Raw genomic sequence first — 26129 nt, 5'->3', positions numbered from 1 at the left:
TTCACACTTTAACTGTTATATGAGTTGAATTTAACTCACGGCAGTTTTAAGCCCGGAGCCTCGTCTCTTTACCTTTGGATCCGCGTGTGCGCATCTGACTCACACTATCATTCTGAAACAGTTATGTAATCTGGTGCGTGACCTCCTGGGCAAAACTCTCAGTTGGTTCGTCCAAAACCCTAATTACTAGTTTTAAAACTCGTTCTGTTCTCAAAGTTCTTATTCTATTCTCGTAATAAGACACTTTAGTCTTCAAAAATATAGTTTTTCTAGTGTGGCAGTTAATGTGTTAAAGTGAAATCCAAACAACCGTAATATGTTCAATGTTTCCACTCAAGGTATTAACCCAGGACCCCGAACACCAAAGGCGCTCGCGGTAGCCACTATACCAACCGTAAGGGCATTTAAAAAAACAGTTATTTTATTTTTAGGGAAAGTCAAACATATCCCACTAATAATAAATGAAAATGCTTCACTATCTTAAGATTTCCTCTTGCATCTTGTATTAATCATTCATTTATCATATTAATATGTGGTATAAAAAGAAATATGTATTTTTTTCGAGTAAGAGATATTGTTAATCTCACACATATTCATTTTTTTCTATGGCGCTGTTAAGGTGTGCGTTATGCTTTTTATATTTTGCGAGCTAATGGCTGAAGTCTTCTCTCAAATTTTACGGCTTATTCGTGTGGGGCCATATTCTTTTGTCTGTGGTAAATCATTGACGAAGATGAGCTCTTAAACGTTCATTCACATCAAGTTTACGATAATATTAGGGCTTCTTTAGAAGTCGACAGAAAACATTGTAAATATGTCTTCACGAGAAATTATGATAGATATATAGTGGTCTCTGTCAGCTTGACCACTTGAAGACCTTTCACGTTACCTGGATCAGGGCCATCGCGTATTTCCTCCGATTATCCTTGAGGGTGATTTAAGTGACATTTGCAACGATCGCAGTGTACTCATCAACGTGCTTGTGCTTGATAGGTTTCGTGACGTACTTGAAGCTGTAGTGCCTTTTTGGGTCCTTGTCACCATGTAGGGTTTGCAGTATCAATAAGAAGTTACAGAGGCCGCCGTCAGCAGATATAAATTTAAGCAAACGGTATGCAGTGACCCTTAGTTGTTAATATGAATTTACCTTTACTTTATTCTTCTTTCTTGCATGTCTTTAAATAAACGAAAGCGCTGTTCTGCAAGAATTTTATTGTTAGTGACGTATGCTTGTACATTTACAAGTGCTAATGATTTTGCTCCGTGCGTGATCTTAGCGCAACTGATTCGTGTTTCGATCTCTTCAGTCCACACACCGTTCTGCACGACTCGATGAAGTATCCCTTAGGTGGAAGATGTGTGGAAGGTCGCTGGATCTGAATGGTAATGTTTCCGGTTAGAATTGATGATCGACCTTAAGTGCGGGTTTCCATTAAATTTGAATTTTGGCGTAGGATTGACAACACTATTTCGAAGCAAAACGCACGTACGAGAAGACAGAAGAAAAAAAGAAATAGTTTTGAACCTTTTTTCGCCCTTCACCTGATCTATCATACGAAACGGTTGTGCTAAGGAGTTTGAAATTTTGTATAACTGTTCTATTCGCACCTACATTGTGAACAATGATCAAATTTTGAGAGAGTAATGCAATTTTGACAAACTTTGAGAAAACAGTACAAATAGAAAGAAATAAAATGCTTTACAATATTATTACATGTTTCTAAAAAACTTTGGTATATGAATGTTTTTTTTTTTTTTTTCTTGAACAGAACATCAATATACAATGTGAACCATAAGTCACTTGGTACTAGCAGTTATTGACTAGAGTAGCAGTAACTAATTTGACGTAAACAATACGTTATGTTGTGGTTTCCGATAATACGTGGTTCGTAAGTAATAGATATTTCATGGATAATACTATATTATTCACATAAACAATTCAGTTTGAATGCAAATTTTGTCAAATAATTTATGACTCACCTTGTATATTTGCGCGAACTTAGGAAATTCGTCACGAAGTGAAGAAAAAAAAAATCACAATTACCACATGATATTCTTTTCTTTTGAAATGTTGAATATGAACACATGAAGTCTGGTATATAGGAGATATTTGTTTCAAAAGAAACATACAAACCTGTCACTCATTTTCATTAATTTAATACATTTTTGAGTGACGCTGAGTGAATATAAGCTGTAAGATACTGACTGTTGATGCATAAGTGCGTATTAAAATGAAACGCCATTCATTCACTGATTAATCGCTGTATCTTTGGAACTTCTAGAGGGGATTATATGAAATTTGGTAGGATTAATAAATACTCTTAGCTCATAAATCTTTCGTACGGAAAATATTAAAGAAATTAACCCCTTCGAAGGTTGAAAGTATGATGAAAACAGTCATTAACACCTAGATTAAGCTATGAAATTTGCGACTAAGGTTTTTATGTTTCAGAGGACAGAAATGTTATTGACTTGCACAATTCTGTATGGATGGCAACACAGAGGACAACAGAGGAATTAAAGCTCATTTTTATCTTTTGGTAGTAACTTCCCAATCTCCTAACATAATGGTGCAAAGTCTGGAAGTTTATGTTTCACAGATTACGAATCTATCGTCCACTTACAAGAATTCAATGTAGGTGACGTAACGGAGTACCAAATATTGAACACAATGAACGACTGGCAAATCAAATTATTTTGACCTACGAATTTAAAAACCAGTAAGTAAATGTACCATTTTGAAGTGCAGGAAAAGGATTGTACTGTGTATTGATTTTTGGGGGGAAGTCATTTAGTAGCGAATTCGGGAATAATAATCAAAGTTTAGCGATCATGTTTTTCTTTTTTTTTTATGGAATTGTCTGAATCTATCGCTTCCTTATGAAATAAAAAAGATTTACCTAAATATCCACGTTAGTAAAGGCACTTTAAATGTCGAGATGCTTATGAGACTTTTTTTTTTTTAATGAAAATTCTACTGAATTCTAACCCGTATCAGCGAGTATCCTAAAACCAGAATATTTAATCTGTAAAATAAATAAATAATGAAAAAGCTTTATACTAATATTTTACCTCCGTGCGAAAAGCAAGTGCTTTGTTAGGTGTTATTACAAATGTACTTGCACCCACGGATGAATCAGAAAACTGAAACGGGAACAACTTTGACAAACGGGTAGATAGTAGTGCTGTTAAAGCTATTTGAATAATTTTATTTATGTTATTCGAATATCAGAATATTCGTTTTAATAATTGAATAATTGTTATTCGACCGATTGTTCGAATAATTATTAGTTATCCGAATAATTGTTCAAACAATTATTCGAACACGAATTTTGTTCGAATATCCGAATAACAAACATTCAAAGAATTCATTGTTTGAATATCGGAATAATTAATTATTTGAATTTTAACAGTACTAGTAGAGAGGGAGGAAATATTCTAGCCAACAATTGGTAAGAAAATTTAACATGCACAATGAAATGACGATGGTTCCATTGTCAGTAGGAGCTCATGTGAGTGTAGTTTTACATCGTGTATAATTTATATGCTCAAAAGGGATATTGAACTTCAAAATCACTAAACCATACCAATGGGAGTTAGGACGAAACTGATATAGAAAATCTTTGAGTTTTACGTCCCACAGTTATGCCGGTTAGGCTAAAGGAGACGGTAATGATGAGTAATGAATGAAATGGTGGAATGAAGGAATTGGGAGGAAACGGGAGAATCCCGAGAAAACCCACGCACACGGTGTTTGTCCATCACAAAGTTCACTTGGCGGGGGCTGGGATCGAACCCGGGACTCCTAGCACTAGAGGTGAACGCTCTACCACTGAGCCACCGCGGCCCCTAAAACTGATATAGATCCTACATAGAATCAAGTTATAGTATAATACATATATCTGGTGCTGAGAAGAAAAATAATATTCAAATCTATATTCTCTGGAATATTCTGGCATATTTCCTGGAATATTCAAATCTAGAAATGTGGGGGCTTCTCGGACACTGTAGCCTTTGCACTGTATGGATTCGAAAGTTGGTCGTAAATGTTCTGAGGTGAACATAAGCTGCAAATGTTCGAAAACACTCTCTAGAAAAATATTCGGCAAAGAGGAGAGTAGTATTTACAACTAGGAAATTCACAATATATAGGTATACATCAGCAAATATATGTTGCGACTAGTAAGATTAAGACGTGTACAATGAGGAGTACACATTACTCACATGGAGTATAAGCGAGGGATACACAGAGTAGTGATTAGAAGACCAGTAGAAAAGAGCCTTTCGGGCAGGCCGAGAAGGAGAGAGGAAAATAATGTAAGGCAATATCTGAGTGAAAATGAGTACTAACGCTCTCGACTCTATTGGATTAACACAGGATATGATTCAACGTTTTCACACTGACTATTTCACCGTTAAGACGAAGCAGACGACTAATTTTAACTAACTCTTAGGCTCAATAAAATGGGGGCTTACTTTACTTTGTACTTCTTGCAACCTGTACGCCTCAATGACATCGTGATTTATAGAGCTTTTGTTCAAGGGAGGTTTTTATTTTTTTTATTCTTTTTTTAGCAGTTCATAGATTCGAACATTCGATCATTAAGTGGGAAAATGTGTTTTTATACATAATTTCTTAGCAGAAAATAGATTTACTTTATATGTAAGTATTTATTAAACACTTGGTTGAGCCTGGCGTTGTGTGACTAGCGTTTTTGTCGAAGAAAGGTGTATTTTTCAAGGACTTTTAAGTAAAAATTTTCCTCACAGGATCCTTCTCTTCCAAATACCTGGTTGATATCAACTTCCTTTGCAAATATCTTAAGATAGCAAGCAAAATTGTACCATGTGCACCTCGTATAAATATAAGTTAAGATGTATTTAACTTAAAATATTACATTTGCTCACTGACAATATTGAAATAACAACAATTTCCTTCATAACATGTAGTACACACAAAACCTAATACTATCATGAAATATGGAGATGCTATTCTTGTTATCTTTATAATATGTGGACGATATCTTAATGAACATTTAAGTGTTGTGGAACTTCAGAAGTTTGAAAAATAAATGTTTTATAAAGGAAATTGAGCCAAACATCCCTTTACTATTACGGAGAGAAAACGTTGTACTGACAAGTAAATGCAGGGATATAAAAGCTACTTTTCTTACAAATGAAACATGATATAAGCTGTAGTTCTACCTTTGTCACAGTGTTAGAGATCCCTAAATACAGGTCAACAGAAATCTTAAAAAAAAAAAAAAAATCAATTAGTTTCTGCGGCTTTAATTTTGAGTTTCCTGGGCTTTAGAGACAATTATTTAGTTAAATTTATTCAGTTCTTTCTGAGGTTACCGTCCACATTGCAATCATTCCCTTCCAAAAGTACATCACAATATCTTGTCAAGTAAATACAGTAACTGCCGTGAAAGACATTTTCTAAAGTTTTGTATTGTAAATGAATATTTTCATGTAGCAGTTGAGGAAGAATTGAACAAACCACTAAAACAGCTAAAAGATTAACTCATTTATCTATGTTTGATTTAAATTATTTTGAGTTCGAGTACCTAAGTACTGTGCTTACATTTCTGATATAGAAATTGAAGATGAGGTGTACCTTGCACTATCTGAAAACTTACTTCTGTTTTCTTTTCTTTTTTTTTTCTAAAATTATTAAATTGGTTTAGCAATTTCACGAAAGAGACATCTTAGATACCACGCGTAGTCCATAAAATAAGGTGTTTGGTTTTATTTTTATATTTTGTTATCATTGTCTCTTTCTCTTTTATTGCTTTCGAACGACGAAATGAGAGAAGAAAGTATGGTGGTTGTGAAAAATCGAATTCTAGAATTCAACAGGTTTACACGTTTCATAGTCCGTAGATACAGAAAGAAAGTGATCGTTCGACACGTGTCCGTCCGTTCGTCCAGATGTACATTCACCTAGAAGCCATGCCGTTCAACGTATCTCAACCACATTTTAAACTTCAGGGTTTTTATGTGATCCTCCAGGGAAGATTTTCAAATTTCCTTCCTACCCCTAAAAGTAAGGATAGTTTACTTATGGGCCCCCAAAAATGGCTCTAACGATTTTACTTATATTTCATAAAACAATTTCCAAAAACTTGCCCATTAGGTAGTATAAGTCACTTCTTTGGGATCAGCCAGAGGAGTTTTTTTTTTTTCTTGCATTTTCGCCTTATCTCTAAAAATAAGGGTAGTTCAACTAAGGGGCTCAAAAATGGCTCTAATGATTTTATTTATTTTTCATAAAACACATTTCCAAAAACAATCATGTTATGCGGTATGTCATTTCTCTGGGAAAAATTGAGAAGGGGTTGTTTACTCTAGGGGTGAGTTTCCTTTCGGACGATTTTCTCCGAGATGACTCATGAGATTTTGTTCGTATTTCATAAATAAATATTTCATTAAAAACTTGACAATATAGCATAACTAATTTGGCCTTAAAAGATCTACGAAGGGTAGTTTATTTTGGAAAATAGGTTTTTTGGACGGTTTTCTCTAAAATGTCAGACAATTTGATTCATACTTCACAAATAAATATTCCATTTACAACATGACAGTATTACATGAGTCATTGGTGTTGAAATATACGAGAAGTAGTTTATTTTTGGGGTGAGTTCTTTCCGGGCGATTTTCTCAATAACGAGTTACAACATTTATTTCATATTTCATAAATAAATATTTCATTAATAACTCTATAATACTTCGTAAATTATTCCTTACAAAAAAAAAATCACAAGGATTAATTTACTCTTGGAGATGAGTTTCTTTTCAGTCTGCTTTATCAAAAAAAAAAAAAAGACTTAGGCGATTTTGGTCGCATTTCATAAATAAATATTTCAATACTATCCTTTTAATGTTGCATAAATCACTTTTATGAGAATATTAAAAGATGAGATTTTTTGTTGTTGAGTATATTATAAAATACAATTCATACTACTTTATTATTATTTTATAAACACGTTTTTCATCAATAACCCTAATAAATGGCATAAGTTACTTCTTATGGAAAGTTCTGCAAGGGGTAGTTTACTTTTTGGAATGAGGTTTCTTTTGGTTTTCCGAAAATGTTTTATAATTTTCTTCGTATAAAAAAAAAGAAATTCTTAATAACTGCAGCTCTACATGATTTAGTTTTAGGAATTGGAGCGAGAAACTTTAGCGCAGTGGCTCCTACTTTTTATATAAATATGTAGTTTAGAGACAGTGTCAGACAATGGTAAAATATTCACGGAGAATGAACATTTTTTTGTGTATTGTTGTAAGGGTTATTTATGACGCAGCATCTATACTAAACAATTAGAGTGAAGTGTTTGGTAAGCTAAAAAGTTACTCTCTGAGTTATGAGCACCGTAGTGTTTTCGAAAACTATAACCCCAAAGTCTCACTTTAAAAATTTAGTATAGAAAAGAATGCTGTACCTATCATATTATTTTTTTTTCTTTGTGTCACGTAATGCATGGTTCTTAAGGTTTTGTGGTAGAATGAAGACATCACATAGATTCAATGTGAGAGCCACGTATGATGCGACAAACATCGATGTGTTAATTTAGCTCCTGCCAGGCTTTGGTTAAAACGTCTGGTGTGACGGTAGCAGCAGCTTCCTCAATTTTATTTGCAGTTCATGAGGATTTGGTGGAAGTGGCGGTACGTAAACACGGTCCTAAATATAACCCAACGAGAAAAAAATCCAATGGGGTTAAATCTGGTTATCTTGAGGCAATTTCCAAAGAATATTGTTTAAATGGTCTTTTCGTTCTATCCATCGTTCTGGAATCACTTCATTGTAGAACGCTCAAACTGCATAGTGATAATGAGGCGCTGCTGTATTCTGTTGTGGCAGATAATCACCTGAATCCTCAGTTAGTTGCAGCATCAGCCAAAGCTGGAACTTGTGATAGTTTTAACAGTGTCCTCCGCGAAAACGAACAGGCTGTACAGCTTCCGATGAGACATAACACAAAATAAATACAATTTGGGGGAATTTCATCCATCTTCAATGAATCTACGTGGATATTCTATTCCCCAAGTTTGACAGTTTTGTTCGTTGACCTTTCTCTTGATGTGGAATGTGCATTCGTTACTAAAAATGATGCAGTTGAAAATACCATTTAACTCCTGGAAATGACAGCAAACCGTAAACGTTCTTTTTCGGTAGCCTTCAGCTGCTTATGAAGCTGTAATTTGTATGGCTTCATGTGGAGACGTTTAATTAAATGTTAATTAAATTTAGAAACATATATTACAATTTAATGCACATTAATCAATATTAATGTGGTATAGCGTCAACACCGTATTCTGTGTGTATAGTGTGTTAAATTTAACTCAACATATTACAAACTTATGCTTTCCAATTTTGTGTCCACCCAGATTCACTAGATCAACCATTTAAGATTGGACACTGTGTGACGTAGCTGTTCGCTTTTGTAATCTCATTAAAGCAGAGAAACACCATGAGGAAAGTGGTAAATGGGGGAGGTAGGAGAATTCAATAAATAAGTGTCGGCACTGCATACCTAGTAAATCCACGAACAGTATGGCTGCAAACACAACGACTACGCTACATATATTATTTTCTGTCCCTTACCATTGTCTTTTATCTACGTCAAATTATATCCTTGCACCTTCTTCTCTCTGTGCAACTTACTAGAAAGGAGAGCAGGAAACTGTGATGTCACAGAGCATTAAGTTGGAAATGACTCCACTAAACAGTAAACCAATCATTTCTAACTGGCCGGTGTATAATGTCAGAACATGTATCTTTGCTCGAAGAAATAAGAGCTAAAAAGAGGGAATTCGTAAGTGTTGAAAACTGTTGGCAGTGTAACATGAATACACGATGGTTGTATCTGCGAGACCACTGACTCCAGTATTGGTGTTATTTTCTACCTTGCAATGCTACTTCGACAACATCAATTGTTTTGAGCAGTCCCCAGTTTGATTTCCAATGGGGATACTCTGTCGAAAAAGTGTAAAAGCTTTATCGGGCCAGCCATCCTGAGTGAGGCTTTCCTTTTTCACATCAGGCAAATGCCGGGATGGTACCTAATATATAAGTCCTAGGGCGGATTCCTTCCTTCCCTTTTCTTTGATAGTTTTGATCGCCGAGAGACACCATCACTCATACGTAACGGGTTAACATATCCATAGATGCCGAAAACCAAGAAATCTAATTCCTAATTCGCTAACGTCAAGTGTTTTGTATATATTCTTGCTAGGTTTACTTTAAAAAAATAAGCAGATGATATCACACAAAGCCAATTTTGAAATTGCTCCAATACAAAAACAATATTGTGTTTATGATTATTATGAAAATTTATTCTTAATTTTAAACTTGTGATAATGTTATGTAGTTTATGTGATAGAATAAAACTTTGTTATACCAAGTTTCAGCCATTTTCCTTTCTCTCTATATTTGCTTAGGTACTTGGGAGTAGTAGGAGTATCTCCTCTTGATCACCAACCACAACTGGGCGAAATGTCAACACAATTGGAAGCTGACGAAAATGGCGAGGCAGACAGTCCTCATGTAGCCAGCACAGTTTGCAATAATCTACCGTATTTAATGTCGCAACAAGTGGAAGTGTGTCTTTCACATCCGGACACTATTCGGTCTGTGTCAGTGGGTGCTCGTCGTGGTATCGAAGAATGCCAATATCAATTTCGAAACGAACGATGGAACTGTACAACGAATTATAATAATAAAGATAATTTATTTGGTTATATACTGGAGAGAGGTGAGTACAATGTAAAATGTTCTGTTTTCGTTTCTGTTCGTATGTAAAATGTGTTATACGTGGTTTACTTACAATGAAACATGATTACGTTGCAAAGTAAGAAGAATTTTATGAACTATTACATCTAATAGTAAGACGTCTAACCTAACATCATTGGCTTTCTACTTTGGTGAAGAAACAAAAAAAATCATTTTCCAAAGAATTCCATTAGCTCAATAATATATACTTTATTATTTGATAGCAACGGAACAAAACTTCGTTGTTAATATAATAGAAGTTGTGTATAAATTTATGAATCTGATTCCAAAGGCAAGTTCACGTTAACTTTGGGTTTTGATGTATGAACCTTATGTTTATCAAACACGTTGTAACAAAATGAGTACCAAGTTAAGTTATTATTTTGCCTTACACACACTGAAGAAAATTTAAACAACTTAGAAAAAAACTTACTATTTTGGGAGAAAAGAACATTAGTGTGGAAATTAAAATAATTATGTATCTGTAAGGAAATTAAATATATGGAATGAAATATTTCTTTAGTGAGTGACATTTCTGTACAACTGCTGTTCCATTTATTTATATACATTTATTTAATAAACTCGCTAGTATCAATTTCTTCAAACATTTAAATGCATTAAAATTCAGAAGGTATGTGAGGAACCTACTTTTTATTATCAGTTTTATGTTTTCTGCTGCTTTGGAAGTTAAAATTTGATGCAGTAGTCATTTCCGTATCATATGATATTAAATAAATCAAGTCTGTATTTTTTTCATTATCAATCGATTTTTGAAATGTCATAGAGAGTAAATATTCTAAAGCATAGTTTTTGAACACAAGAGTGCTATATGATCAAATATATTAAATAATTTGATGTCTTGATACAGAAAAATGTTTTGAGATTGCCTTTAAAGAACGCGAAGACTCTACTTAGTGCCAACATTTTTCCAAATCACAATCTGATGTTGGTCAAAGTTGATGTTCAGTTGAAAATATAGCCAGAAGAAGTAAAAGTTAGATTTAGAAAAGTTGACATATGGGAATCACTCGAATGTTCGAAACTAAAATATACAAATTCAGAAGGAAGCACCAATGAGTAGTAAGAAAAAGTCAAGCTTTCAGTATAAGCTACAGAAGAAACCGTAAAGTGTCAGGGTGAGAGTAGACTTAGGAAACCATAGGCTATTTGAAAAATGTAAATGAAGACAAAGCAAAGGAGGGTATGGAACCAAGATAGTAGAAAGGGAGGGAAAATTGTACAAGAAGTTCAATAATGAATTACAAAAAGGAAGTAAAAAATTAGAAAGAGATTATATAAGGACATGTGAAGAGACAAAGGAATTAGAAAAATTTGGAAAATATGAAAAAATCCTAACTGGAAGCTAAATCAATGAAAATATGACAGAGCCAAAGAAGAATAAATGTAACTAACATTAAAATGAAAAAAATAGTAAGGGAAGAGAAGAGTTAGATAAATGGAAGGAGAATACCGAGGAATTGTATGATAGCAGAAATAGGCCGCGAAGCAGTGATGAAAATTATCCTGAAAATTTTGAAACGGAAAATTTACCGGAAAATTTACCGATTCATAAAAACATACTCCACTTATTCTTACATCGTTGTTTAGCCGTAACATTTATTTGTAATAAATATTGTCTGAAAAAAAGTTTCATGAAATGAAAATGTAATGATTCTTCATTTCTTCAAAAATGTTTCAAAAACTCGAATGTGTCCTTCTCTCGGAATTGAACTTTGATTTCACAAAATCGTACGTCGTCAGTTTAATACGCGTAAGATGAAGTTTTCCAATAGCCAGCGGTGAAATTCAGCCGCCTCACACCGATTCGCTAGAAACGGTTGTTAAATTATTTCGAGTTCGCAGAACCGTTTGTTATACCCAGACACAACATTAAATTTTACCCTGTTATACTCAAAAATAGTAAATTTTAGTTTAACTGTCTTCAGTCGTCCATTTCCAAAACGGCTCTTTTTTATTTACAGAAAATCACAGATAAATGAGAAAAACTGTAGGGTCGATGCGCTTTGTAGAACTGAAAATATTTGAGTATTTCAAAGTTTTTCATATGAACACACTGAAGCATTTTCAGTTCTACAAAACATTTAGATCCTACATTAAAAAAAGAAAATCTGGGATTTTCTGTAAATGGACAAGAGCCGTTTTGAAAATGGACAACTACATGGATATCTACAGCTTCCAGTTTTTCTATAAAGACAAGGGATTAGAACCTATTCCAACAACTGAATCCATATAATATATGAATGTGAGACTACTTCTAGACATCTATTATCTTGATTCTTAATGCCAATGACTGTGGACACTTAAAACGAAAACTATTACTCGTTAAGTTCGAATAGAAGGACAGAAACGAGGACATTCTATTTTGGTAATAATGAACTACACCCTAGTAGTTATGGATGATAGCGACTTCCTGATACTAAAACTCCGTTTTTTTTTTTTTTTTTTTTGTCTTTTCTCAGGTTTACGAAAATCTTACGAATCGATATATGATCTTCAGAACAGATATAAGCGTTTATTTCTTAATATCAAATGCTCAGATATCAAGAATAAGTTCACATGAGTGTAATGGTGAGGGTTATTTATATGCGAAACGCATACGTATCATCATCAACAATTGTGGATTAATTGCTGGATTAAAGTCTTTCCAATACTCTCTGATAACCATCTATCTTGGATAATGCACCTCCAAGACATTCGCAATGCCATCTAATTTCGTCACACCACCGTGTATCTCTGGGTAGATATCTACTTGTTACTTCTGGTATAAAGTGAAAACTTTGCTTTTGCATACACACACACACACACACACACACACACACATATATATATATATATATATATATATATATATATATATATATATATATATATATATATATATATATATATATTGACTACCCAAGGTTGCAGTTTAAGTAAATCATGAAAACAAATAGTGAACATTTTCTGGAAATAAACATTTAATTATTCATATATTCATTCAGAAGAGAAAGTAAAATGTAACTAATAAGCAAGCTGACTTGTGTAGTTACTCTTCCAATAAAATAAGAAAAGAAATGTAAAAAATCTGCGCTATTAGTGCTGTTCTAAAGGCAACAAGTAATTTAATTTTAATTTACAAAATTTAAAGAAAAATATTTTTCTATCTTGTTATATATGTACTTGTTCTCAAATAATTATCATTAGGTGCATCACTCAACTAAGTGAGAGAGGATAGAGGCGGAAATCTGTACAGGATTTGTGTCTCCAAAACAGACCAGAGGGGCAGGCCAAGAGACGTGTTCAACTTTATCCTGATGTTTCTCAAAAAGCATCGCAACAGTTTCAGCGCAGTATCATCCTCTAATATGGCGTCATTGTCTCTATGTACTGTAGATCAACATTGAAACCGGAAGCTATAGTGGATTTCTATTATTGGTTTACGGAGATAAAATATATTCCTGGGACGCTTGATCGATTGCAAGAAACCACTTCTCGCTATTTGTTGCAGCTTTTATTTTATAGTGATCGACATTAAACCGGAAAAACTAGATTTCTGTTACTTCCCGTTTGAATATTACTTCAATCTTTGAATTAGATTTCTAGCTAATGACCCTCTACATCTTGATCTCCCGGTGGACTGAAACACGGACTTTCTCTCTCTCGATCTAACAAACTCTATTGCTTATGGAACCCGAAGTTTTACTGCCGCGTTCACAAAAGCATTCCACTGACTTCTGTTCTTAGCCAACTGGATCCAGTTTTTACTTTGTATTCCTATTTCTGCGAGATCCATCTTAATATTGTCCTCCCATCTGTGCGTAGGTCTTCCTAATGGCCGTTTTCCGATTGGTCTTCCAGTTAGCACTTTGGAAGCGTTCCTACTTTCTTCTGTCCTGGCTATATGACCTGTTCACATGAGCCTTCTAGATTTGATGACCCTAACAATGTTTGGAAAACCGTATAAATTGTGTAGTTCCTAGTTATGAAGTTTCCACCATTCCCCATGTCCGTTCCTCTTGGGTCCGAATATTCGTCTCAGGATCTTGTTCTCAAATACTTTCAGTCTACGTTCTTCCCTCAGAAGAAGCAACCATGTTTCGCAACCATACAGAACAACAGATATGATTATCATTTTGTGTGCTTCAAGCCTCAATTCCTCGACAGAATTCGCGACAAGACATTTTGAAGTGATTACAATACGAATTCCCTGCTTTTAGTTGGTATTTAATTTTTTCGTGAATATGAATTTCGTATCTTAATATTGATCCTAGATATTTGAAAGTATCCACTTTATCAAATGCATTATTTGGTATTTTAACGCATCCATAATTTGCCGTATTTCAATCTCGACGAACTTCCATGTATTTAATTTTCTCTACATATACTTCTAAACCCATTACCCTACAAGTGCTTAATATGACCTTTGCATTTCTTTCTATTGTTCTCTTTTTATCACCTATTAAATTTACATCATCAGCGTACGCTATAACCTGGTGAATACTATTCAACTCTAGGCCCTAGTTGCTATCTTTCATTTTCCTTATAGCGTATCCCAGGACAAAGTTGAATAATAATGGCGACAACGCATCTCCTTGTTTCAGGCCATTCTCGACGAGAAATCTCGTAGGCAAAAATTTTCCTACCCGGACTTTACCTTCGGGATTCATTTAAGCATATCATAATTAACCTAATTAGCTTTTTAGGTATTCCAAATTCTGTAAGAATGTTGTAAATTGTTTCTCTCCTAACCGAGTCGTAAGCCTTTCTAAAATCAATAAATAGTTGATGTACCGGGATATTGTGTTCCCACTTCTTTTCGAATATTTGTCGACTGGTAAATATTTGGTCGATATTTGATCGATTTCTTCTAAGTCCGCACTGATAATATCTAATAATTTCAACTGCGTATGGCCTCAATCTTGAATAGAATATTTCAAAAGATTTTATAGGATGTTAACAGAAGATAGGTGCCTTGATAGTTATTACAGTCAGTTTTGTCGCGTTTCTTGTGAATTGGAACAATGACTGATTCTTTTCACTATTGTGGCAGTTTTTCCTTGTTCCAGATAAGGAGAATGAGTTTGTGTATCTTGTTCCACAATTTTTCGCCTCCAGCTAAAATTAGCTCAGCCGGAATTTCGTCTACACCCAGAGATTTGTGTTTCTTTAATTTCTTTATAGAGATTTCTACTTCTATTCGGCTAGGTTCTGGAATATACGGTTTGGCTGTGTGTATTTCCTTTTCTCCCCGCACATTAGTTTCTGACTGCATGTAAAGCAAATCGTCAAAGAAATCTTTCCATCAATTTAAAATGTTATCTGTATCAGTGAGAATTGTTCCGTCAACTTTCTTTAATATATAAGCACGAGGTTGATAGCCTTTCTTAAATTCATTAATGTCCTTATACGTGTCCAGAATTTTTTTTTTACTATTATATGCAAGTTCCTTAATTTTAGTTTTCAAAAAAAAAAAGTCTCGTTACTTTGTTTTTAAAGTTTCGGAAGTTTCCCGTTTGATATTTTCGAAATTTTGTGTAGTTATTTCATTTGGATTTTCTAGCCAACGTAATTTTACCTGTTTTCTCTTCTTCGCTAGTTCAATGCATTCCTGGACGAACCATGGTTTGTTCCTACGTATTTCCATGTGTCCTAATTTTTCTCTTTTGCTAAAATTTTAATGCTATCTCTAATTTCAATCCAAGTATCATGTACACTAGTGCACCCCGAATCTTCTAAAACCGAGAATGTATTCGAAACTTCAATTTGATATCCCTCTCTTACCTGACTCTCTTCTAATTTCTTTAAATTAAATCTCTCCGTTTTCACACATTGAATATTTTCTTTATTCAACGATAATCTCTCTCTTATTATCGCTGCCACCATTTTAAATATATAAAGGAATTTTAGCAAATCAAACTCATTAAAGAGGACAAGATGCTGGTTAGGACATTATTTGAGAAGAACTTGTCTTATTTGAGTTGTGATAAAAAAAAGTTTGGTAGAAGGTAAAAGAGGAAATGGAAGAGGACCATACTTGATGGATGACACTAAACAGGACAATTTTGTGATCAAAACAGAGATTAGCGGAGGACTGTAGTATCGTAACGCATACCGATAGGGTGTGATTATTTGTCAATAAATGAGAGGAGTCCGTTACTGAGAGGTTACACAAATTTGGACTATTCATTGCTCATGCGGTAATAGTATGTAGTATACAGGAAATATATTATGCACGTAAATATAGGCTATCGAAATACTATGATCAATATTCAAATTATTGTGCTAGTTTTCGTAGCAAAGTGAGATGGGAAAGATTCGTCTTTTGAATTTGATCGTAAAACTAGAGACGTCCATTCCTTTATCTTTGAGCATGCAGAGGAAAATACAAACCCCAAAGGGAAAGAGTAATTAATTTATCAGGGAGGAGAAAAAGTTCCACATAGACTCGTAGACAATCGAGAGGCAGTATCTATTACAGCACTTATTTTCCCGTGATGGTATGGGCGGACACCCTCGTTCAAGATGGGTGGCTCAAGTCATAATTTAAATTGGCCTGTGTTTCCTCAGGCTTTGCAGTAATTGTTCGTTCGAATGACGCATGCCCCAAAACACGTAAAAGCCATAAGTAGGGTAATGAGTTACACTCATTAGTGAGGTGGAGCAAAGCCCATCTTCTAGTTGTACTTACTAGTAAAGAGAATTTATCTAGCGAATAGAAGTCTACAGGAATCTCCAACGCCAAAGGCAAAACCATAGAATGACCACAATCCAGCTGAATCCAACCTACTTTTGGGAGACCTGGAAACCAGTAGGCTACGATACCAAACTTTGTCTCTACAACTACGTTCAGATTTGCGTGCCGAAATATCATGTATATACTATGACACGTGATAGTCGCCCATTTGGGAGACGTAGGAAGTCTCTTCTCTCCCAGTAAGATGTCCTTTCTACTTACATCTTCCTTATGATGAACGGTTGGATTGGAGTTTTAGCAATCATTTTCAGCACTGAAGCTATATGAGACGTGGACCTACAGCTTAACGTGGGATCCGAACCACATAAACTCCCACGGGAATAAAACCTGTGCCGAAGATGCGTACACGAACCATATACCCACTAGGTAGCTTCCCTATGAGGAAGAGAAAGGTATGGAACTAGCGAAGATTATGTTATTTCCCCTCTCAGGAACAAGCTGCCATAGGAACATAAGCAGCTTCTAAGCCAATGAGGCTCCTTCTCCTTTCTCAACATGAGCTTGGAGACTTGCAAACGATATTTTCTGGGGAGGAGGACAATGCTTCGCACGAAATTGGCCTTGTGGTGGACAAACGCCGTGTGTCAGGGTTTTCTCTAAGTTCTCCCGTTTCCGCTCACTTTTCTTACTTCACTATTTTGCTCATTATCATCATCAATCTCCCTTAGCTTCGGAGCATTAGTGGGAAGTTAAACTAAGAAAAAAGTATTTTCCGTGCTAACTAATTGTAATTCCTGAAGAGCTTAATAAAACATTGAAAAGGGAGTGAGGGGTAAAAAGATTGTCCGTGTTCGTATTTGAGAGTATCTGCTCCGTTATAATACATGTCCTTTTTGCCGGTACACAAACTCTATTCGTATTATAGAGGCGAAAGGTGTATGTTAATGAATGTTTCACTGTACGTGGAAACTCTTAGCTTACTGTAAGGGACCTGACAATGATGGCAGAATACTTAGGATAATGGTGGTGATTAAATGATGACTTATGAATGAAGTAATAAAATTACATAACATGGGTCTTGGTTCCTAGATATCCATTTGGACCATAAATTTAGCTGTTAACGTACGTAGCAAGTAGAGTATTGAAACACCTTAAGGCAAATTCTCGCACTGTGTTGCATGGTTACGTTGAGATTTTTGAGTCATTTGCCACTGCGAACCGCAACATATTAAATATGTTTAGTGTTGCCCACGAGACGAGACAAAACAGGATTTTCTTGATGAGATACGAGATGAGAAAGATGTCTTCAAATTGAAAAATATAAACTTTTTGAGGGACGAGAAAACACTTTGACGGCACCTTTTTGTGACAAGACTACCTCAAATTGTGTCTTCTGGGCAATACTACTTTCAGCGCATTGTGAAGCGCCTGGTTTCATCCATGGAGTTATGGATTTTCATTTATTCATACTATGACCTCCGTTACTTCTTCGAATAAAAAAGTAAAAATAAATTACTAGCAACAAATAATACGACACCAGCTTGCGCCATGGACAAACACCGTGTGCATGGGTTTTCTCATGGTTCTCCCGTTTCCTCCCACTTTCTTTATTCTACCGTTTCATTCATTTCTCATCATCGCCGTCTCCTTTAGCCTAGGCTGCATAACGTAGGACGTAAAACTTAAAGATTTCATTTCATTTTATCCATTTGAACCAACCAACTGAGCTGTGGTGTTCCAAAGGGAACCCGAATTCGTCAAGGTAGATCACGTAAGCGTAATTCGAATACATTACACCAGTGATTCTCAACATGGGAGTTAACGCCTTCAAGGAGCGTTCTCGTTTGCAAAAGGGGTGCTGGAACATAAAGGAACAATTGCGGAGCGATAGACCATTTAAGGTGCGTTTCAGATATCATGACTTGTTAGTTTTTAGTTATTGTTGTGCGAAAACCATTATACGTTTTACAAACTACCAAAGGTATATATATATTTATATATTACAAATACTACTACTACTACTACTACTACTACTACTACTACTACTACTACTACTACTACTACTACTACTACTTCTTCTTCTTCTACTACTACTACTACTACTACTACTACTACTACTACTACTAATAATAATAATAATAATAATAATAATAATAATAATAATAATAATAATAATAATAATAATAATAGGTATAATGGTCTATAGATATCAAAGGCTGATTTTAAAAATTGAAGCCTTTTCTGGTTTTTGGACTACTTCATTCAAGTTCTCGTTCAGCTTTGGCATGGGCAGATTAGCTAAGATTAGCTAAGAACAGAAGGCGCTCAGGACATTCGCATTCACCCAAGGGAGCGCTAGGGCTGAACAGGTTGAAAACTACTGCGTTAGACCACTGCATTGTTGGATGTACACGTTTTATTTCTTTACAGTGTTTTATGTTCCCTATATACAGAGCAGATCACTAATTTTAAAACGATTTTATTCTCTATTTAGGAAAGAAAACGAGTGCGTCATTGTATTTATGTATCTAGTTAACGACCATAATTTTTTAGTTTGTGTAATTCCGACTTTGTGAGATCTTTCTTTGTGGGAAAAGTGTAATCATAACCACATGTTTCTACGAAATGCTTATCCTGAAGATTGATCGTTTCAGAGTCGCATTAAGTTGAAAATATGCCTATCACAAATGGTGACAACCAGCTGCATTTGAAATTAAACTCTACTCAGGTTTAATTTTGCAGCTGACAACTGACAGTTTGAAGCCGAAAAAGACTCTGAAATATTGTAATTACGTAGTAGAAAAGAATTTTACTCCATAAAAACTCCACTCCATCAGCACTTGGCACAACTTCAGAGCTCGGGAGAAAGTCGTAAATGGTAATTCTTCTAATTTGTTGCTTGCTTCTTCTTTTTCTTAATAGTATTTTTATTCCTTCCAGATAAAGGAACAACCTTCAATAGTTTTATTTAATCATTATTTTTACGATGGATCTAGTTGGTTTGCATTTTATGTCACGTGATGACGCTAATAACTGGGCTCTCGAAACTGATGCTGACTTCCGCACATAGTTTTTCTGTTTCTCTCTTGTTCATTGTTTTTTGTTTCTTTTTTTTTAATCTAATATAAAATAACGTGACCAGTAACGCTGATTTGTTGTTACGGATGCATAAATAGTAGACACACTCTATAGTGATATTTCCCCAAAGCTGTTAGTGAGGTTAGAATACTTACTGACCACTCGGATCAGGAGCATGCGCACCTGTATGCAGTGACGGCGCCAACTTTAATTTCTTGGGGAGAGGGGCAAATCGAGGGACAGATACATTTTTGGGGGGCAGCTATTTTTGTGTACCGAAAATAACTTTAAAAAAATAATGATACTTCACCTACATTATAATACAGCATATCTGGGGTATGTCGGGGGCGGACGATGTCTGGGAGCGCCTGCCCCTTGCTTCTAGCGTCGTCACTGTCTGTATATGGCCCACTTTATCACACATTCAGTAAGTATGTGTTCATTCTGGAAATTAAATTACTATTCTCCCTGGTCGAAGTGGAAATTGTTAGCGTTTAAAGAAAAAATAAATGTCCAAAGACAGAGCATATGGGGCAGGGGGTTACCACGAGGATCCATCATTCCAAACCCCCTTAAACTTGATAACTCAACGTACATGTGTGTACTTTCTCAATAAAACTATACTTGTTTAACAGGGAAATGATTGATGTAGCATCATAATTTGACAGTACACTTCATCTGTAGTTTTTCTCTTAGAAAACAATCTGGTTCTATAGATATATATATATTTTTTTCTGAAAATAGAAGTAGAAGTATTTCCAAGTACTTATCGTCTTTTCGGAATAATGCAGAATAATACCCGTTCAATACTACATAGACATAGTGGCTTGTAGTATTGGGCCTCTTTCTCAAAGCTTGGACCTTTCTCAAGAAAAAAAATTCGGGTGCGCATTTGATATGAGTTGGTTATTTTAAATATATTTCATATTTAAGATTTATATATGAAGTTCCGTTCAGAGCTTAAAATATTCATGTCTAGATAGTATAAATAACTCTTTTAATTAAACAAAATAGAACACTGTTAGCTTTAGCACATATTTGAAACATAATGTATAAGATTGATGCCTCTTTCTCTCACAACTTCGGTAATTTGACGTGGACTTCCTTATACTATGAACGCCTCATATACCAATCCATAGATATCATTGAGCTAAACAGGATGATAGGTTTCAAAAAATCGACCCAAAATAAATGTAAACCTTAAAAATGGATGCTGTACAACAACCACGCTATCTGCTGAGGTGGAACTGATGTTGAAGTGTACCCGTAACAGTTTCTTACTCTTATTAATTACATCTAAAATTGTTCTTTCCTCCTCCGCCATTTCTAACATTCTCTCATTCGTTTTCCGCTCCATCCAGCTAATTCTTTCCGTTCTTCTTCACACCCACATTTCGAAAGCTTCCAGTCTTTTTTCGTCAATTTTGCGTTTAATGTCCATATTTCCGCCCCATACACTGCAATACTCCATACAAAGAAATTTTTTATAAGATGAAAATCAATTGTTTAAAGTAATAATGAATCGTAAATTTTTCATGTTTTGCACAAGCAACATTCTATCGTTATACTTTCGATGCTATGTCCAAACAGAATTCGGCCAGTGATGTAATGTTAGAATTTTGGTAAATATGTGCACTGCCGTTTCAAAAATTTAGTGTATACCCAGCTCTGACAACACTCGTTCTTTTGTAAATTTAAGCTGAGTATACGATGGACTATGAGGATATTAGATGGATATACAGTATGTCGTATACTCCCCTATACTTGAAAGCGGACGAATCTAGAGTCTAGTTCGGTAATATTGTACTTCTATACATTTCACTCCACAATACCAATACATGTTGTATTCATATTGAAATTTAAAAAATAAAGATTTATTTGTTATGTATTTCAAAGGCCTGTCCTTTTGTACTACATGATAGATATATTTTTAAAATACATTAAACTGACAAGAAGGTGAAATTTTCTGTATAAGTCCGGGAGTGAAAATGTTGAAACATTGCCTTCTAACAACTTGTTGCACTTTAAGATAGCTGTTCGTATGAAAGGTTTGGTTGATTGCTCACAAATACTGCAGTTGTCAATATTAGTACCTCAATGGTTTGCGTTCACCATGAAGCTTGCATGCTACTAACAATATGGTCCACATTCCGTAACGGTTTACATCAACGCAATAAAAAATCTGCGGTTTTGTTTGCGATAATAGGCATAACAGTTATAACATATGTTTGTTTGTTTTGTTTTGTTTTATGTTTTGTTACGCTGCGCAATTTCTGCTAAGACTGGTCCGGAATAAGGCCCTGAGTGTATATATTAAATAATACTGTGGGATTGTTCCTATTTCCAAGTTTGTACGTTCATTCATTTAGCTCTTTAACACCATGGCGCTGCTAGTTTCACACCGGCTTTGTGTCAATCCGGTAACACCGTTTTGTGTTAACCACAGCAACACAAACTTGGTTTTTGAAATAACGTGCTAAAGTTGTAGTGGTACTGGTGGTACGCCTGGCCTGTGTTAAACTTAAGTAATATTAACATAATCATTTTTTCCTGTATACTTCAACTTGGTTTATTACGATTTTAAAAAGAATTTTCGTAAATGGAATATAACTTTAATTTCAGTTAGAACCTGTAGAGTGTAGTGCATCCTTTGCACGTTGCATTCGTATATTTGGCTTTTAAAAATAATATACACAAATAATTTAAACATATCAGTGACGGCTGTTGAGGGTAAAATTTTAAATAATATCGCTACAAAATAAGGAAAATGTTTCATATAACTTTGTAATTCTGGTACACAGCTTTCTGAAGCTCTGTAAATCTCTATTTTCGTAGCTTTTAGCGACATTTAAATTTTTATCGATATGACTTCTCTCAACCGCCAGCATTAAAATATATAAATTCCATTTTCGACAATAAATTGCCAACAATATAAAATCAACTTCTATTTTACAATTTTGTTTCACTTGTAAATTACTATTTCGCATACCTCATTGTTATTGAGTGTATTTTCATCTCTCGTCAGTGTTGAGCAAATGTATCGTGTCCTTTACGTGCAATTAACATTGAGCTTTTACGTCAAATCCAATTTCACATAAGGAACTTGTTGAAGTGTAATTGCATGGGCTGAGCTCTTTAACTTTGATCAGATGTGAAACAAAGCTTCTGAGAAAACATGCCACAGGCACTTGCACGAAAACGTGATCTTAATAAGTTTATCTTTCGTCTAAGCACGTCGTGACATCACTTACCATCCATTCTGAATTAGTCATTTTCCAGCGTGATCTTACAGACAGATTTTAACTAACTTCTGTGCTTACAATGGGAGAACAGGGGGGAAACGATGTTAATATAAACGTATTGCCCAGTTTTTAAGTGCCATTTAATCGATGACCAGCAGAATCATTACCTATGCAAACACACTAATATTCATGGTTAGATAATTCCAGTTGTAGAAGGAACGCCCACATGTGCATCATTGTGCGTCTGATCTCTTCCTAAACGGATGAGTCTAATTCCCGGTTAAATAACTGTCGTTGGAGGCAATTGTGTAATTGCATGAGTTAATCAATAACGCGGTAAGTTACGGGGAATACAATTAATATTTCGCTCTCTACGTAGATGTAAAGGAAAGTGGCGAATGTAAATGTTAGAAGTTTATGAACATTTACAAATACAGTCTATTATTGAGATATTAATTTCTTTTATTTTCCGTAAAGTCTTTTCTTTAGACATGTATGTTTCTTAACGACAAACTACAAGCACATACTCCAGTACGAGTTACTCTGAATGCACACCCTCATATAACTTTGGTACTGAAAATAGTCGTTAAAAACGATATTTCAATTTACCCAGAATCATGAGTAGTCTTTCTAAATATCACAAGGCTGATATGTTCAGTTTTTGATATGTTCAGTTTCTTGTATCAGTGTGTTAGAGTCTGTTTAGATTAATAAGCGAAAATTTTCATATTAAGATTTTGTTTCAAGGTTCATATGCTAATTATTCTCTAGTGTGAGTAACGCCCTGTGAAGTACAGATATTCCGAAGAAAAAGGTAACAGTCCATATTGGAAGCTTCTCTATTAATAGTGTCGTGTTTCTTTTAAAATTTAATGTGCCACGATTACGCACTGAGATTAAGAAACGAGGTGATGACCAGATAATGGTGGAAAGACGAAAGTGGAAGAAAATGGAAGAACCCTGAAAAAACCCAAGCACATAGTGTTCATCCACCAACAAACCTCGCTTGTTGGGAGCTGGGATCGAATCATGAAACCCACCTACAAGAGGTGAGCGCTCTACTAGAGAATCACCGCACTTCTTTTTTTTATTCCTTTTTGCATTGTGTTTTAAGTGCATTCGTAGATTGAACATTGTGTAGCATCGTGCTGTATTAGTTTTAACATAGCTAAAAGAAGCTAATTCCTGATACACAATACAAAATGCATTTTCTTCTTCATCGTTCCCTCTTATTTAAGGGGGCACGGAGCCTCAGTGATGAAGCGCTTATTATGGTATTAGGAGTCCCATGTTCGATCCCCTGCTAACATCGTCTCCGTGGATTTTCTGAGAGTTATCTTCGTTTCCTTCCACAGTTTCATTCCACCAATTCTTTCGTCGTCATTCACTTGTCTTAATCATTCGTCTCCCTTAACCCAAAGAGCATAGATGTGGGACGTTAAACTGACATATTTCATTCCATTTCCATCCGTCTTTATCTACAGGGATGTTTGAATACATTCAAATGAAATTTGAATATTATGAATAGTTAGTAAAATTTTATCCAAAATAATGAAATAAAATTAAAGATCGGAGAAAAAAAAAGAGTTTCTAAATATTTGCATTCCTATAAATGTGAGTCCTATATTAAAGCCCCATTGCCCTGTTCAGCGACTGCGTTGATGCTTGCTGGTAAGACATAAACAGCTATTATGTTTGTTTCAAAATATGAATTTATCATTAGGTTGAGCAAGCTGGACCTAGTACACACAGCATATCCTGGAATGTCCTGAAAAGTAAAGCAAGATATTAAGTATGGTACTTCCAGTGTGGCTGAATTAGTAAATGATAACTCCAAACTTGCCAAGAGGGAACCCCTCATATTTGTTTTAACTTCATATATAATGCACACTCTCACACAACACAGAATGGACTACCTAGGTAGATACACAATATTTTTTATTTAACTAATATGAAATTTAGGTGATTTTCTTGCTAAAATTTAGTAGCATAAAATAAAAGAAAATTAATTTCAAAACAAAATGAATATTTTTTTTAAATGTCAGTTCACATTAATATAATCCTGTAGTAGCACTTACCACTGAAAGACATTATTTTCATGGCACAGTCAGACAATATATATATATACAGGGTGGGCCATTTTAATCAATCCACGGAAATATCTGAAAAATGATAAAACATAGAAGAAATTTTTGAAGTACACGTTATATATTGCTAAGGGGGAAAACCAATTCCGCCAAAAGTACCCATCTCCGCCCCCGGAAATGGGGGTAACGGGGGTAACTTTGAAATGTCAAATGGGAACATGGGTCGAGTAATACCTCGTTCGAAAGGTCTTGGAAAACTAAGTAACGCTGTACCAAAAGATGTTTCATATTGTGCACCAGTTTCAAAATGGCCGCCATGATATGGTTCGGAAACTCCAGTACCCGTAGTACGAAAACCATGGAAGGTAAATGAATAGAACAAAATTGAAATACGTAAATATCATAGGGCTTATCGAATGGTGTGGTCCCTGTGATCCAAGCGGCCTCCCTGAAGGGGTCTTGGGGGCTAACTTCAAAATTTCAATGTCCGACCGGACAACGGTTCGGGCGTACGCTTGACCTACCCAATGCTGTTTGGAAGGCAGACTTCATGGATAGAGAATCGGTGCAGAGAGTTAGTGCGAATGGCCATATTTACATTTTGATTAACTATTAGCACTCATGCTATACTGTGAGCTTGAGGGACGAAACGGTGTGTACGTATATCACCGAAATGCTTTCTGAACAACCAGCACGCATTGCATAAAAATTTATGTGGCGACGGAGATTAGCAAATTCACACGTTTGTAAGTTCCAGCAACTGCATTATTCGGCAACTTCTTTCGTATAACGTTCCTTCTGTTTTCGCATCAAATCATACTCAGCCATACAGATATGCGTTACCATTCAAATAAAGTTTCACCTTTTTTTAGTCACTACAGCGTCATCCTTACAAACAAATGTTTCAACCACTCCATACCTATTTGTAAGGTAGCCTTAATTTGCGAATTAAAGTAGAGTTCTCATTTTAACTTTCACTGTTACTTTCCACCCCACTCACATACAGAGCGCAGGGAGAGATTATTCAATTTTCAGTGTTGCCATCCATAGAAATTACAGTGTTGCCAGAATAACAACGCCCCTAAAATATAAGATAAGGCAGCGACTAGAGGAACGAATTCAACTGGATTTGGTTACGTATCATGTTGTTTTGGTTTTCTATGAACTACTTTTTAAATAACATTACTATTTAGTTTGTAATAAAGAAAATAATTTTAACATGCAGTTATTAAATAACATTATTA

General features: G+C 35.0%; 1 protein-coding gene across 2 annotated transcripts in view; it reads left to right on the top strand.

The window, feature by feature from the left end:
• LOC145688348 (protein Wnt-16-like) overlaps positions 1–26129 on the top strand; it is a 320140-nt gene that overhangs the window by 157872 nt on the left and 136139 nt on the right. For both annotated transcript variants that reach the window (XM_081762490.1, XM_081762489.1), the window contains exon 2: positions 9451–9764. In XM_081762490.1, the coding sequence (XP_081618616.1) occupies positions 9451–9764 (314 nt within the window). The remainder of the gene's footprint in view (positions 1–9450; positions 9765–26129) is intronic.

Source organism: Thermobia domestica, chromosome 6, assembly GCF_964235325.1.
Source record: "Thermobia domestica chromosome 6, izTheDome1.hap1.1, whole genome shotgun sequence".
Lineage (NCBI taxonomy): Eukaryota > Metazoa > Arthropoda > Insecta > Zygentoma > Lepismatidae > Thermobia > Thermobia domestica.
The sequence above is the reverse complement of the archived record's forward strand: the minus strand, read 5'-3'. Positions and strand labels throughout refer to the sequence as shown.